Genomic DNA, 13,610 nt, shown 5'->3' with positions numbered 1-13,610 from the left:
TAAACATTTTTTAAAGGTGATTGAATTCTGTTCTCACCTTTTTGTACCAGATTTAATACATCTACACAATTATAATATTGGAAAAAGTCAAACATATTTCCATAGTATTTACTATAAGAACTGAAGTAGCTTTCAGGTTTTTGGGAGAAGAAGTGGTTTCAGAAATACATGCATCCAAAACAACATGATTCTGTTTATGAGGTTAAACTCGCGTTAAAAATCATTTTCCAGAAACTGGCCACTCATTTTTACAACAAATCGTCTCATATTTGGAATAAACGTTGGGTTATACATTTAAATATTTACTCCTAAAGCCGTTCTAGGTTCAAATCTTGGTTTGAAGTCTCTCTTCGTACTCCAGGTTCCTCTCTGGGATAGATTTAAAGTTAGTTAAAACTAGTCATAAATAAGGTCTCTGTCACTATAATTCCACCAGGGAAAGCCAGCATCCAGCAATCTAAAACTCCTGCCGTGGGAATTAATGTAGGGCATAAGGGTCCAAATGAAAAATGGCATATCTTATCAACAACTGCATCTTATTTAAACAGCGCATACTGTGCATAATTGTAACCCTTATGCCCGCTTGCATCACACGCTACCACATTTTCTCTGTGTTCAGAAGCAGAGCGGCAAGTGGAGGTTAATTATTAAGAACCTTTTGCTGCTCGTCTCTGCAGGGTGACAGCTACTACAGCTGCAGAGCTTTAAAGCAAGGCAGGAAAACGACCTAAATTGCAAAACAACACCAGACACAATGTTGGGTTTTGTCTTTTTTTTCTCCCCGAGTTACAAAAAAAAAAAAAAAGTACCAGAAAATGGAAAGGAAGGCAAAGGAATTATATTCTTGTTGGCTATGAGTGCAAAAAAGGTTCCTGGTGAAGATTTTAAACACTAACAGCTGTTTGAAAATATTAAGATTGTATTTACACCCCCAAAAATTAAGCAGAATAGATCCATTCTTATGAAATATGTTTTTTGTGAAGAAGGAACATTTTCATCTGGAGATAAAAAAAAAAAAAAAAGTACAAAAGGTCACTGGCAGCAGCAGCTCCAACAGTGACTTGCAGTGTTTTCACAAATGATAGTTCGGCAGACTTGGTTCAATTGGGGACAGAAATTGCAGCATTTGTTACATTTTCAGCTGGTGCAGTTCGCTTTCACACTGCACTGCGTCAAACCAACCAAACCTTTTGAAAAACCTGTTCACCTCCTCACCTGTGGGGGCGCTGCATCAACAACCACTGAAGGAAATGACACAAAACCTCAGAAGGAAACCCCGAGCGCAACTGGTTTCTTTACAAACTGTCTTCTTTTTCCCCAAACCAGAGTTAGATTTTTTGGTCCACAAAACTCTGAAGTTTGATTACGCATTCACACCTCCCTAAATGAACCAGACTTTCTAGGCAAACGAACTAGAATCGGATTAAAGCAGACTAAACAGGGCTGGTGTGAATGCACCCTTAATTTAGAAAAGAGACGGGACTAAACACAAATAGGCTGAGCCAGGAGCTCACAACAAGTTGATTTAGATGATGACAGTTATGTCAAAGACATTTTCTGTGAAAGAGAGATAGCTAAATACAGGAGCAGTCTTTTAGGAAAGAGACGCAGCTGAAAAAGAAAAGCACTGAGCTAAGTGTACTTTTTAAAACCAAAGTACAAGAGTTAACAACAAAGGTTTAATCACTGGAGGAGACGTTAAACAAGAGCAACTGACCCGCTAGCAACAGAGAATAGCTACATTATTGGCTTCATGCAGAAAAAAGACATAACTAAACACAAAAACATGTTGGACTTTCTATGCTATTTTAGCACTGCAAAAAAGGTAATGTCAACAATAGCTTTGTCATTTATTGATTTTCATAATAATAGGGAAAAAACCTGGCTAATCAGAAAAACTGAGCTGGACAAAAATAAAAAGTGCTTGAAAGTAAAGAGAAAAGAGATTCAGTTAAAAAACAAAAGCACTGAGCCAAGTGTACTTTCTGCTGAAAAGAAAAATACAAAACTAAAACCACCAAAAGCTCTGAGAAAGGCTTCATCCCAAAAAGGAGACCTGGTTGAACAAGAACACTGAGTTGGTAACAACAGAGACTTGTTGGCTTCACACTGGAAAGAAACACAGCTACACACAAAAACATGGAGTCAGGTGTACTTTCTTTTTATAGAGTTGTCATTTACTTTGTCTAGGAAAGAAACCTCGCTAATCAGAAAAACTACTCAAAGGTACTGGCAGCACAATGTCCACTAATTATATTTTTCCTGGAGTAATCTTAATAAAATCTTTTCCTTCACCTCACATCCAGAGCAAACATAAAGCCACATCTTCATTTTCCAGCCAATTAACACCTAATAAACTAAAAGTGCCAGATGTCCGTTGCACAGGGCACTTAGACATAAATGTCCCTCACACTGGGTTTTGTTTTGGGCCACTTAAAAATGCTTTTATCTGCTATATTTTATGAAGTAATAGCCATTGTGAGCTGGCAGCAGCATCCGCCCCTCCATCCGCCTCATTCCTGGATGCAATTTTCTTAATGCTGCACTCAAGTAATATTGTTATTATGACAAGACACAATACTCTGCCTTTGTCTCCACACACAATGGAAATCTGCACCAACCCTCAACATGCAGTCGAAATCGAATGAACCTCTCTGTAATGCTAATGTAGCCTGTTATTTTTAGAGAAAATGGGGAATAAATAAATGTTTGAAAACATTTTAGTTTTCGTGACCGATATTTGAGCCTTTTATACCCGCTATGAATACATCTCGCTTTCCTCATTTCACCATTGGCATGCTCCACGACTTCACATGAGATCATGCTGAATTCAAATCAAATATCAAACACGCCTCAGCAGCGGCTGCTGCACGCAGCATGAGAGCTCTGCTAAGATAAACACAGGTTCGTAATAATCTGATTAGACCGGCCTCAGCCCCTATTGACTTTACCTCTCTGGCGCTCCAAAGAGTCGCCTCCCGGCCGGAAATGAAGCCCACCAGGGCCGGGTTCCCACGCGGGCTGGTGGCGTCAAAGGTGACACAGAACGGACAGTCGGTGGAAGATCCTGCCACGATTTCTCCGGAGAAACCCTTCTCCTTCCAGAAGGCCTGCAGGAAGACAGAGACGTTCCGGCTCCATCAGCGGTTTGACGATAAATTCAAGTCAACAGTGAAAATCCCGAATGAGATGCTAAATGGGCATCCAATTTTGAGAACAAAGATAATGAAAAGAAGAGTTTCTTTGATTTTCAGCAGGGGAGCATGAAGTGGATCCGCTCAGAGGCAGAATTGTTTTAAGCTGACAGCGCGGGGGCCACATTTTGATGACTAATTTTTCTGCTAATTCTTTCTAGATTGCATCATTTCTTGCGGTATATACAGTAGTGGTTTATTTTATACACTCATTCCTCTCAGTCAGTAGGTCAGTTTACGTCCAGACGGGCCTTGAACACCAGTTAAAAAAGAAAAAGGGAAGATATTAGTACTTGACTGATTTGATTTTAGTTTTTTAAACCAATTAAAACCAATCTTTGAAACCAATTTTATATTCGGTTGATGATGTGAAGCACTGTGGTCAGCAGAGGTTGTTGTAAACGTGACATACATGTAGCAGGGTTTTGTATACGCTTGTAACTGTTATTAATGTTGCACATTTCAGCTGTGTTTAATTTTACAAATGCTAACTGCTCGTTGGGTGCTTTTGCTCTGCAGTTTGTTGAGGGTTAAGGAAGTTCACCTGCTGGACCTGAGACGAACATAAAAGGGTCAGACATAAATTTTCACTTGACTTCCTTGTTTGACTAAAACATTTTGGTTCAGATGATGATTTAACGTTACAAATATAACCCAGGGGCCACCAGATATTCACATTATAAATCTAACATATTTATAAATTATTTCTCTCCAAAGTTAAGAAGCATAGATTAAGAAGCATAGATCTGTATTTTTTTAATGTTATACTTGTGCAAACTAAGGAATTCTGCCACAAGCACAAACTTTTTCACTCTAGTTTTCTGTGAAGAATATCTGAAAAGTGTGGCATGCACATGAACCTGCACGTATTTAGAGGCAAGTCTTCACCTCCAGTTCTTTGAAAAATACCTCAAGGTCTATCAGACAGAGCATGGAAAGAATCTGTGAGCAGCAATTTTTAAGTTTTGCTAAAGATTCCCACTGGATTTGGGTCTGGACTTTGACTAGGCCACTCTATCACACACTGGCCCAGTCTCCACTCTTGTGCAGGCTCAGTTTTTCTCCCAGAACTATCCTGTTTCTAACTCCATGGTAAACCAGCTTTCTGCCTTATGCAGAATTCATCTTCTGATCCAAACGGTATTTTGCATGAAAGCCAAAACTTTTTGATTTTGATCTCATCTGACCAGAGAATCTTCTTCCATATGTTTGTGTCGACTCCAGAGTTTTATTCCTAGAGTGTTTGACTTTTAGCTGTCCAATACTCTCCCCCCTAAGCTGTGGATCTCTGCAGCTTACCAAAGTCCTTCTCGCAGCTTCTTGGCTGATTAATTTTAAAGAGGTGTAAGCATGTGGGTTAAGGCGGACAGCCATGTCTTGATATAGTTCTGCCATCAAACGCTGGACTGAACGGAGCTCTGCAAAATTTTTTAAAGCTTTGAATAATATGTGTTGTTACGTCACATAATGTTCCTATAAAAAACAATTTGGGGTTTTAATATAAGAAAATGTAAAAACTGTTTTGCCAGGCGTCTCTAGCTGCAATAAAACTAAACCCAACAGTGAACGCTCCTTATGACTGTGTGTTTTCTTTTTTTCATACATTGCAATAAACAGCATCATAACAGTTTCATGTTTCATTCCAGTGAGTGACTTGTAAACATCTTTATTAGGATCCCCGTTTTGTTTTCTGAACAAATGAATCAAACTCTGAATTCACAGGCGTTGATTTGAGTCAGGCAATGTCACGCTGAAGTAAGACATGCATGACAAGAAGGTGTTTATTTTTGGTTGCAGATGGGAAATTGGCAGCTGGAACAGATTTATTCTCAATATTAATATGAAACCGCACACAAGAAATCGAGAGTTATTTTCCTGGAAGCTCGAAAAAGATGAGCAAAGAATACAGATGTTTATGGAGAGCCGACAGGGGCATCCTGGCTGCTTACATAATGTTCAAAAACAATGAACAAATAAATAAACCAGATTTGATTTGTATGTGCAATGCAACATTTTTAAAAATCTTTTTAATCCTTTACATTTTCCTATTCATGTTTTACTCCAGGGGTGCCAAACTCATTGTCGTTTGACATAAAGGCTCTTAAAGGGCCAGTCGTGCCAGAATGCATTGATAAAACCTGTTCACATTTTCAAATTCTTAAAATTAAATCATTACTGAACAATCTTTTAAGTCCCTCCAGGATTTTGTGATACTTTTTGTGATTTTTTTTGCAATAACAACCAGTGTTTGTGGTACTAATTTGGTAAAATTTGCACTTATTTATGACGGTAAATGTGACTTTTTATTACTCGCTGTATATAGATCATAAACTATAATTTGACATCAATTAAGGCTGAGGTAATTACAAGTAAAGTTTTTGTCAATTTTTGAGAAAAATCTGCAATAAACTACGTATCGGTGCAAAAAAGTACAGAAATTTGTCGATTTTGCGTGATTTTCCATAATAATTTTCAAGAAACAGGAGGGTCTGATTGATATAATTTGACAGTAAGCAGATAAGAAATGCATTAATTTAATTGAAAACATAATACTTAAGCACATTTAGTGTTTAGAATCTAGAGGGCCACATAAAAAGCTACGGCAGACCGGATTTGGCCCACAGACCTCGAGTTTGTTTTATTCTATCCAAAGCAAAAAAGTTGTTCGTCTTTTGCCATGTCTGCAGAAAGTGAAAAAAAACAGACTTTGGTACCATATTCCACAGGTGGGGGCAATGCTACTTCAGGGTAGATGTGATGGGAGGAACCCGGCAGAAGTGAGCTGAAATGACACGAGGACTGATCTACCAAAAGGCAGAGGGGCCGAATAAGACGACTGACGAGGCTGATCCAGATGAGTGACAGCCCTCTGAGCTGTTTGGGGGTGGGATGGTGTCAACCTGTCAGCTTAATTAGTCACCATGTTTGTCTGGAAGGATCATGGCTACATCCTTCAGCACAACCAGCAAATGTTGTGCAAATGTTCTCATAAAAAAATAAGAGTTTGGCTCCCTTTGCATATGCTATTTGTAGCCTGCCGGCGACCTCATGTAATGATAGGAGCCTTAAATGTAGCAACAACAGAGGCTTTTGGGCAGGACAAACTGTTTTGAATCTGCACCAAATAACGCTTACATCACATTACATTATTTAGGCCTTTTTTCATTCCGGTTAGGGTTATATAAACATCTGTACTTTCGCCAGACATGAAAACGCGGGCCTGTGTTCGCACAAGTTCAGCTGTTCAACACAAACTTCTTACTGTGACAATTTTTATTGTTTTCAGATTACTGTGCAGTCGGATCAATTCTACACTCATTTGACAGCGGAAACTTGTTTTTTAATGAATTTTTCCATTGCAAACATTGACAGAACAATATTAAAATGAGGTTAGGCCATCATCAGTACAAGTGAAGCTGTAAAAAATACAGTTTACATCACTATTCTTCAAATTAAGAGACTGATCTGCTCATTTTATTTGCCGTTTTCTTTGCTTTGCATCAGAATAACCTCGCATGCAGAGTCCTGGACTTAAAGGACAAGATTTTGGGTCACCAAGAACTTCAAAGTGAGAGCTTCTGCTGCACCAAAATTGTTTTTCAGGACATTACAACCTTTTCTTCAACAGCTTTTTGGCAACAGCTTCCAGTGAGCACCAAGACCAGCTGTGCCCTGATTTTCCAATCTCAAGGTCAAACCATGCAACATTTGGACCTGCAAGCAGGAAACATCAGATTCACCCAAATCCAACAAACTGTCAACTTAAAAGCTTTAATTTTAGACAAAATTAGATCATTTTCGGTCAGGATTTGATCCAGACATTGATATCCAGCATGTAAGATTATCCAATTTACAAATTAAGTCCTTATTCCTAAATTATGAATAAGGATCAACCCTGGAAATTTGATGCATTTACTAATCATTAACTATCCTGTTTGCTATATAAAACGTTAGTAGCATATAAACACAAAACTTTTCCAAAAATCCAAGCAGTGTTTGTGCTAAAGCCAAATATCTTGCCTGTATATCAGTTTTTTCACATCATATTTAGCTCATTTTTATCCCTAGCAGAAAGCCTTATGTTAGTCAATGAAGCATGAAATCACTGAGTCCGTTAATGTCTGATAAGGTACAACGACAGTAAACACGCCCTCACAAGCTTTTTGTGTTGAGAAACCGTTTAGTTGGCTTTATATATTCAATCTTGTTCCCATGTTATTCCACCGTCAGGTCGTTCTGTTCAGTGTAAATTCTGAGAAAATTATGGAAGGCCAAAGTAGAGGGAATAAAGACATTGGTAATACAGTGAAGAAATATCCACAACACGTAATGTGACAGGAGGAGGTTAAATCAATAACAGCAACATGTTTTTCAGCTTTAGTTACTCCTATTCACCAGACAAACGCAGCAAGCTGCCTTTGTGTTTCCCGTCTTTCACAGATTTCAGCTAAAGAAATTGTAGATCATAATGTTATTATAACCACATCATGATGTTTAGACTGAAGCACACCAGTGAGATTGGTTTATATAATTTTCAGTTCTTCTTAACAAGCAAAGAAATGGTAAAAAAAAAAAAAAAAGAAAAGTAATAGAAATTATTTGTTCCTGGAATAAAGCAGAAAAAAAGTGTAATTTATTTTCTTTGACACGTGAAAAAAAACAAAACCTGCCAACATTATATTTACTGACAGGATGTGTAAACAACGCAAAATCAACTGGAGAGTTGAGGTTAATTCTTGTTTGTCCTCAACAAGCATAAAAACATTATTTGTGCCAATTGTTTTTCTGGCTTCATTTTTATGCAGCTTATAGCCATATTTACATTGTTTATTGTGTTTTCTGAAACTGCACAATTAAGGAACTGTTACCTTAAGTTGTTATAAAAGTATCAAATACAACAAAGAAATTTGGCTTTGTAGTTTAACACCTTGAAACTGGGACTCTGTCTCTTTAAAAACTCCTGATTTTTTTGAAACTCCGCCTTCAGGAAGTCATCGGAGCTTCGCTCCTCCATTAACCCTTTAAAGTTTTTACCACCGTTTCACTGAGAAGCAGCTCGTAGTGATACGCTGTTCCACCAGGTGTTTGCCAATTGCTGCTGGCTAGTCTGAAGGAGCAGAGTGGGGAAGATATGGGTTGGAAACTGCAGGAGGAGCTGCGTCTTGAAGGCGGGGCTAGCTCCACCCACAACTGGATGGTTGCCATGGAGATTAAAGGATTTCTTAGACATGAGAATCAAGGCAACACTTTTTGACGAGGTGACAATATTAAACATGGTGTAAAGCTAAAAAAAAAAAAAAAAGTCAATTTTACATAACACTGTCCCTTTAAGTATAAATAATCTGCAGTGCCTGGAATATTTCAAAAATATTGCAACTCCTAATTGAATAAAGCTCCAACGGAGGGATACCTGTGAGCACACGATACAAAATCCATCAAATTTACAAGCAATTGTGGAGGAGAATGTCTCCAATCTGCTTTATAGGATACCTTTTCTATGTTCAGGCCCTATTAAACTACATGAAGATGACTCCATTGCTACCGGCATTGCCTTGGTAAATAGCCTACCACTTGGGGTGGGGGCGGGGGGGGGCATTGTCACTGGTAATTGAAGAGACAGATGCCTTCGTCTGCCTGAGAAACCCTCCATGGACTCAGACCGTGAGAGGGACAAGCTGGTGCCTCAAAGATTGGACCCTATGGGGGGATAAAACTAATCAAGAATGCAGACTGAAATATTTATGCTGATAATGCAAAATCCTTCAGCTTGGCGAGATGATGGGGCAAAAGTGTTCCTGCGCGCTGAACGAAGACATCATCCCAAAGAGGACTCTGCTGCCATCTGTTATCATGGCGTCTCCGACTTCCTCCGGTTATAGGTTTTCACACGAGAGTAATTCTTAGCCACTCAATGAGATGTTCCCGCCAGGGAGACGGGAAGCAAGATGGCAGTTTAGTGCACTAAGCTCACTCCTCCGCTCGCTTCAGCAGGTACTGCTGGTGGTTCTTGATGTCATTTTAATGGAGCCGCTTGTATTCTCCAGAGCGCGCTCCTCTCAAGCCGCTTCCAGTCAAAACACAGGCGCCGTTCGGAAATGCCTCCCTGAAAATGGTCTCAAAAATGAAAAGAATAGGCGCTGTGATGAAACACTCCCACAAGTTGAGACCCTTGGTGGCCGCTGCAAGCAGCAATTTCTTTTTCAGTCTCCAGCGAAAACAAGGATTTGAAAGAAGGTTGGATTTTAGAGCTGAAACATTTTTTCACAGTACAATGTGAGGAATAAATGAAATCAACATACTTGAGTTCAAAACATATAATTACAACGTTGTGAAATAAAAGAGAATGGAAAGTGGAGCATGTTCTCCCGTTTGTGTATTTAGATGTTCACGAAACAGAAACTTCTCTGGATGTGACTTTTTAAGTTAAAAGTAGACACTTTGGTCACTGTCCAATAACATTAAGGCAGAAAATCTGTGCCAATCACTGCAGCAAATCAGAAGAGACATTGCTGCTCCGCATTTAAACTCCCCGAAAAGGCATCCAAGGGCAAATTAAAGGATGGAGAATTGAAGCACTTAACATTTATTTTTTTATTGCAGAATAGCTACTGCATGGTTTTAAATGTACATATTGGTGTGATAGAGAAGCTACACAATTTTAGAGCACATTTTTAATTAGGAAAAACTCAAAAATGAGTTTTTAATTTTTAAGATTGCATTAAATTAAAAGAGATTTGTAGAAAAAAAACTGAAATGGTGATTTTGCTTTTGCCGTTTGTGGGGAAAGAAAAGGGCAAAGCAAAACAAACCAAGAAAAATTACTGTGAAAAATGGTGCAATAAGTTTTCAGTCTCAACCTGCCTCTTTATTTAAAATACTCAGACATTTAATGAAAGTCGCTTTTCTTACATAACATCTGGTTCATTCAGGCTGCAGGAAAGAGCAGGATTCAAACCGACAACAGGAAGCGACAAAAATATATAATTTTTTTTACACAATATTAATTTTTTTCCCCCTCTACTTTGATGAATGTAAAATTAGATCCGCTTGTTTATCTGACCAGAATTAACAGCTTTGGTTACCTTTAGCTCGGTAAAAAGGGAACATGGTGTTCTCATCTTGAAGCTGCATGTGATAAACAACCAATAAATTCAACATATAATGGCAAGAGGTTGTGAGGATGGAGTTAATTATCCAGAATTATCCTGAATTTCCCTTCAGTAGGACAATAAAGGCCTTTTCTATTCTAATTAGAAAACTACTAAATCAATTGCAGCACAGCATCTCAAAGAGAAAAGGACTGGATGTGCTGTAGGAGAAAGATAAGCATATCATAATGAAGATAAGATTGTTTTGTAACTTCCTTGAGACTTTAAAGAGCACTTTCAAGTTCCCCTCAGTGAAGTAGCTTGCATCTTCTTACATAATTAATACAAAACTACAGAAGAAGAAAGCAGCAACGAAGTTAAGGATCCATATAGAAGTCTCTCTTCCTTTAAGATGAAAAATAAATTCCTCTTATTTTTCACATGCAGGCAGCAGAGAGTGACAGAAAACATGGAGGGTATGGGAAATTGAACAAAACAAGCACCTCGCAGTGGCGTATTGAACCGTGGAAGCTGCTGTCATGTCGGATGTGGCCCAGCCATCAGGCCAGCAGGGTGCCATGTCTGCTGCTTTTTTAATCATTCTTTCAGCTTCATTTAAGTTTTTTTTCCTCCTCATCTTTTTCCCCAGTATTTCAACCAAGTATTTTCCATCCTCCAGAGGAGAGCGTACCCTATACTTTACCTTTGTGACCTTAATTTGAGGTCTGTGAGACCTGCCCCCCCTCAGGCTGCAACGCACAGCTGTAATTAGTATAAAGTGAGCTCTTCAGTCATGCATGAAAGCGGCGACTCCACGCAGACACGCAGGAAGAGGAGCAGAGCTTCATCTGAGCCACACTGTCAATCAGCCAACAATATTTTACGTGTTCCCGCAAATCTAAATGCGGCCCGCTGTGCCGCCGAGGCGCAGATCTAATAAATGTTTGCATGAGCACTAATGATCCTGCATTCATTACAGCTGGCAAATTTAATCTACTAACAAGGTGCATTCTGGTAATTAATGGTGTGGTTGGAAAGGACAAAATGAAGATGAAAGAAAATACATCTCAGATGCTGTGCAAAGTCTCCAGCTCTGCATTTATTTGCGGTTTGAAGCTGAAGCTTCCAAAGCTAGTTTTTGCATATGGAGAATTTAATTTTAGGGATAAATGTAAACACGTTTCAGTGTTAGGGTTAGTAAATTAGTTAAAATATTTACCTACAAGCAACTATTTTTCCTTCACTGTGTGAAGTTAAATTAAACTGAATGTGTTCTGTTTTAGATCTGGTAGAATTGCTATAATTATTTCTGTTTGCTAAATGTCTAAATAAGATTTTAGCAACTAGCAAAATACTTTTTTTTTTTTTATTTTTTTTTTTTTATCAATTTCCTTCCAAAGCCGTCATATATTTATTGCAGAATCGGAGAAATGGTACTCCTGAAACTCCTTTTAAAAATCTTTTAAAACAAAGCTACATGATATTTTCAAAATAATAGCCTCAACATTGCATAATTATTTGCATATTAATCAATCAATCAATCAAGATTATTTGTATAGCACTTTCCCTTGGTCCTTTTATCCTGGTAATAATATTCAGGTGATAAAAGGCTGACTTTGTAACCGTCTGTATGTGGCTCTGAACGTTCAGGTCTGATACCAGATCCAAAGACAATAACTTCACTTTTGTTTCTGTTCAGCTTGAGAAATTAAGACACATCCACACGTTGTAAGCATCTGTTCAGTGCATGAATGGTTTCAGAATCACATGGTGACATTGTAACGTAGAGCTGCGTATCACCTGCATTTGGACACGATATTATCAGCATACTATCGTATCGGCTGATATTAGCTGTAACATTTTATATCGGACATTCTGTCAAAAATAACATACCGATATAAAAGGCGCTGATTTTATATGACAAACAAGTGACAGTGATGCCTGCAGCACAGCACGTCGTCAAATTTGCACAGTTTGAGTGTTGTCGTCGTCTTAGAGAGAAAATGTAATTAATAAAGTTGACATTAAACATAATGCAAGTTGAATGCATTACAACGTTTTGAGTTCCGTTTTAGCATTTGCATTTGGTAGCAGGCTAACTTGACAAAGATAATGCAGTATTTTAATTCCACAGTAGAAAAAGCCATATAGTTTCAGTAGGTAGGTATAGGAAAAAACGTCGGTATTGGTATTGGCCATCAGCCAATGAGTTTTAGTATATTGGCATATTGGATATCAATATCATACATCCTTAATCTGCATAGTTAAGTTAACTAATCTTATTTTCTGTTGTAACGTAAGCTATTAGGAGTATATAAATATAGGTGGAGTCCCAGGATTGAGTCTTGGAGTACTCTGTATTTTAGGCCTCTTAAAGAAAAAAAAGTGATTTTTGCATAGTTCTGACATTTGGGAAACAAAATAACATTTCTGTTGCCAAACAAACTCAGACGTATCTGTTCAGACTCCCCCAGATGAACAGTAATGCTCTGAAGCACAGATTGGTGACTTTGCATTTCTATCTGTCCTGTATTTCCAAACAGCTGATCAGATAAACACAGATAATCAAACACAGATCACCTTTTACCCAAACAAGATGGCATAACAGACAGGATAAGACACAGACAGAGTGTAAACTCTTCCAACTTTTAAGGTCAAATCTTATCCGCACTGAGACCAACTCAGTCGCAGAAACATTTGGCTGTATCAGAGAAGCTTTCGCTTCAGATATCTTCAGATATTTTCCAGTGATCCGCTGCTACTCACCGTCTGATACGTTAGAATAAACTTCATCATATGGCCGACAGGCATGTTCTGGGTGAGGAATTCCCTCATGCTGGGTAGGGCCGGCTGGTACTGGATCTTTGCTGGAGGATGAACAAAAACAGGATATTACTCTTATAAGGCAACTACAATAAGAAGATGGAATGGAAAAGCATGTTTTTCATGCAATTTTTCAACATTTTCATGGCTTTCCTTGTTTTTCTGTTTCTCATGGTTTGTCCTTGTGATCTTGGGATGTTTCCTTACTCTCAGAAAAGGAAAAACAAATATATTCAGAAAGAAAAATAGACAAATCTACATTGGATTTGACCTTTCACATACAAAAATTGTTTTTCTAAGAGCCAACCTAAAAATGTCCTTGCTGGATTTGAAGTTGTGGCCCGAACAAAGTTTTTGTTTTCATTACTTCAAGAGGTGCCAAAGTGAAAAGAGAAGTCCTCTCTGAATGCCTGTCAAAATATACCAAGGTTTTCTTAAATGGATGCTTTTATTTATTCAGAAAGCTTTGGGAAAATGCCATCTCTGAATCTAATGGGATTAAAAA

General features: G+C 38.2%; 1 protein-coding gene across 1 annotated transcript in view; it reads right to left on the bottom strand.

The window, feature by feature from the left end:
- Window positions 1-13,610, bottom strand: part of LOC103474005 (putative flavin-containing monoamine oxidase A) — a 66,739-nt gene that overhangs the window by 22,568 nt on the left and 30,561 nt on the right. The window contains exons 8-9 of the mRNA XM_081613514.1: window positions 13,049-13,149; window positions 2,952-3,110 (exon numbers count right to left, since the gene is read on the bottom strand). Of these exons, the coding sequence (XP_081469640.1) occupies window positions 2,952-3,110; window positions 13,049-13,149 (260 nt within the window). The remainder of the gene's footprint in view (window positions 1-2,951; window positions 3,111-13,048; window positions 13,150-13,610) is intronic.

The sequence above is a fragment of the Poecilia reticulata genome, chromosome 12 (genome assembly GCF_904066995.2).
Source record: "Poecilia reticulata chromosome 12, P_reticulata-male-v2, whole genome shotgun sequence".
NCBI classification, from domain to species: domain Eukaryota; kingdom Metazoa; phylum Chordata; class Actinopteri; order Cyprinodontiformes; family Poeciliidae; genus Poecilia; species Poecilia reticulata.
The sequence above is the reverse complement of the archived record's forward strand: the minus strand, read 5'-3'. Positions and strand labels throughout refer to the sequence as shown.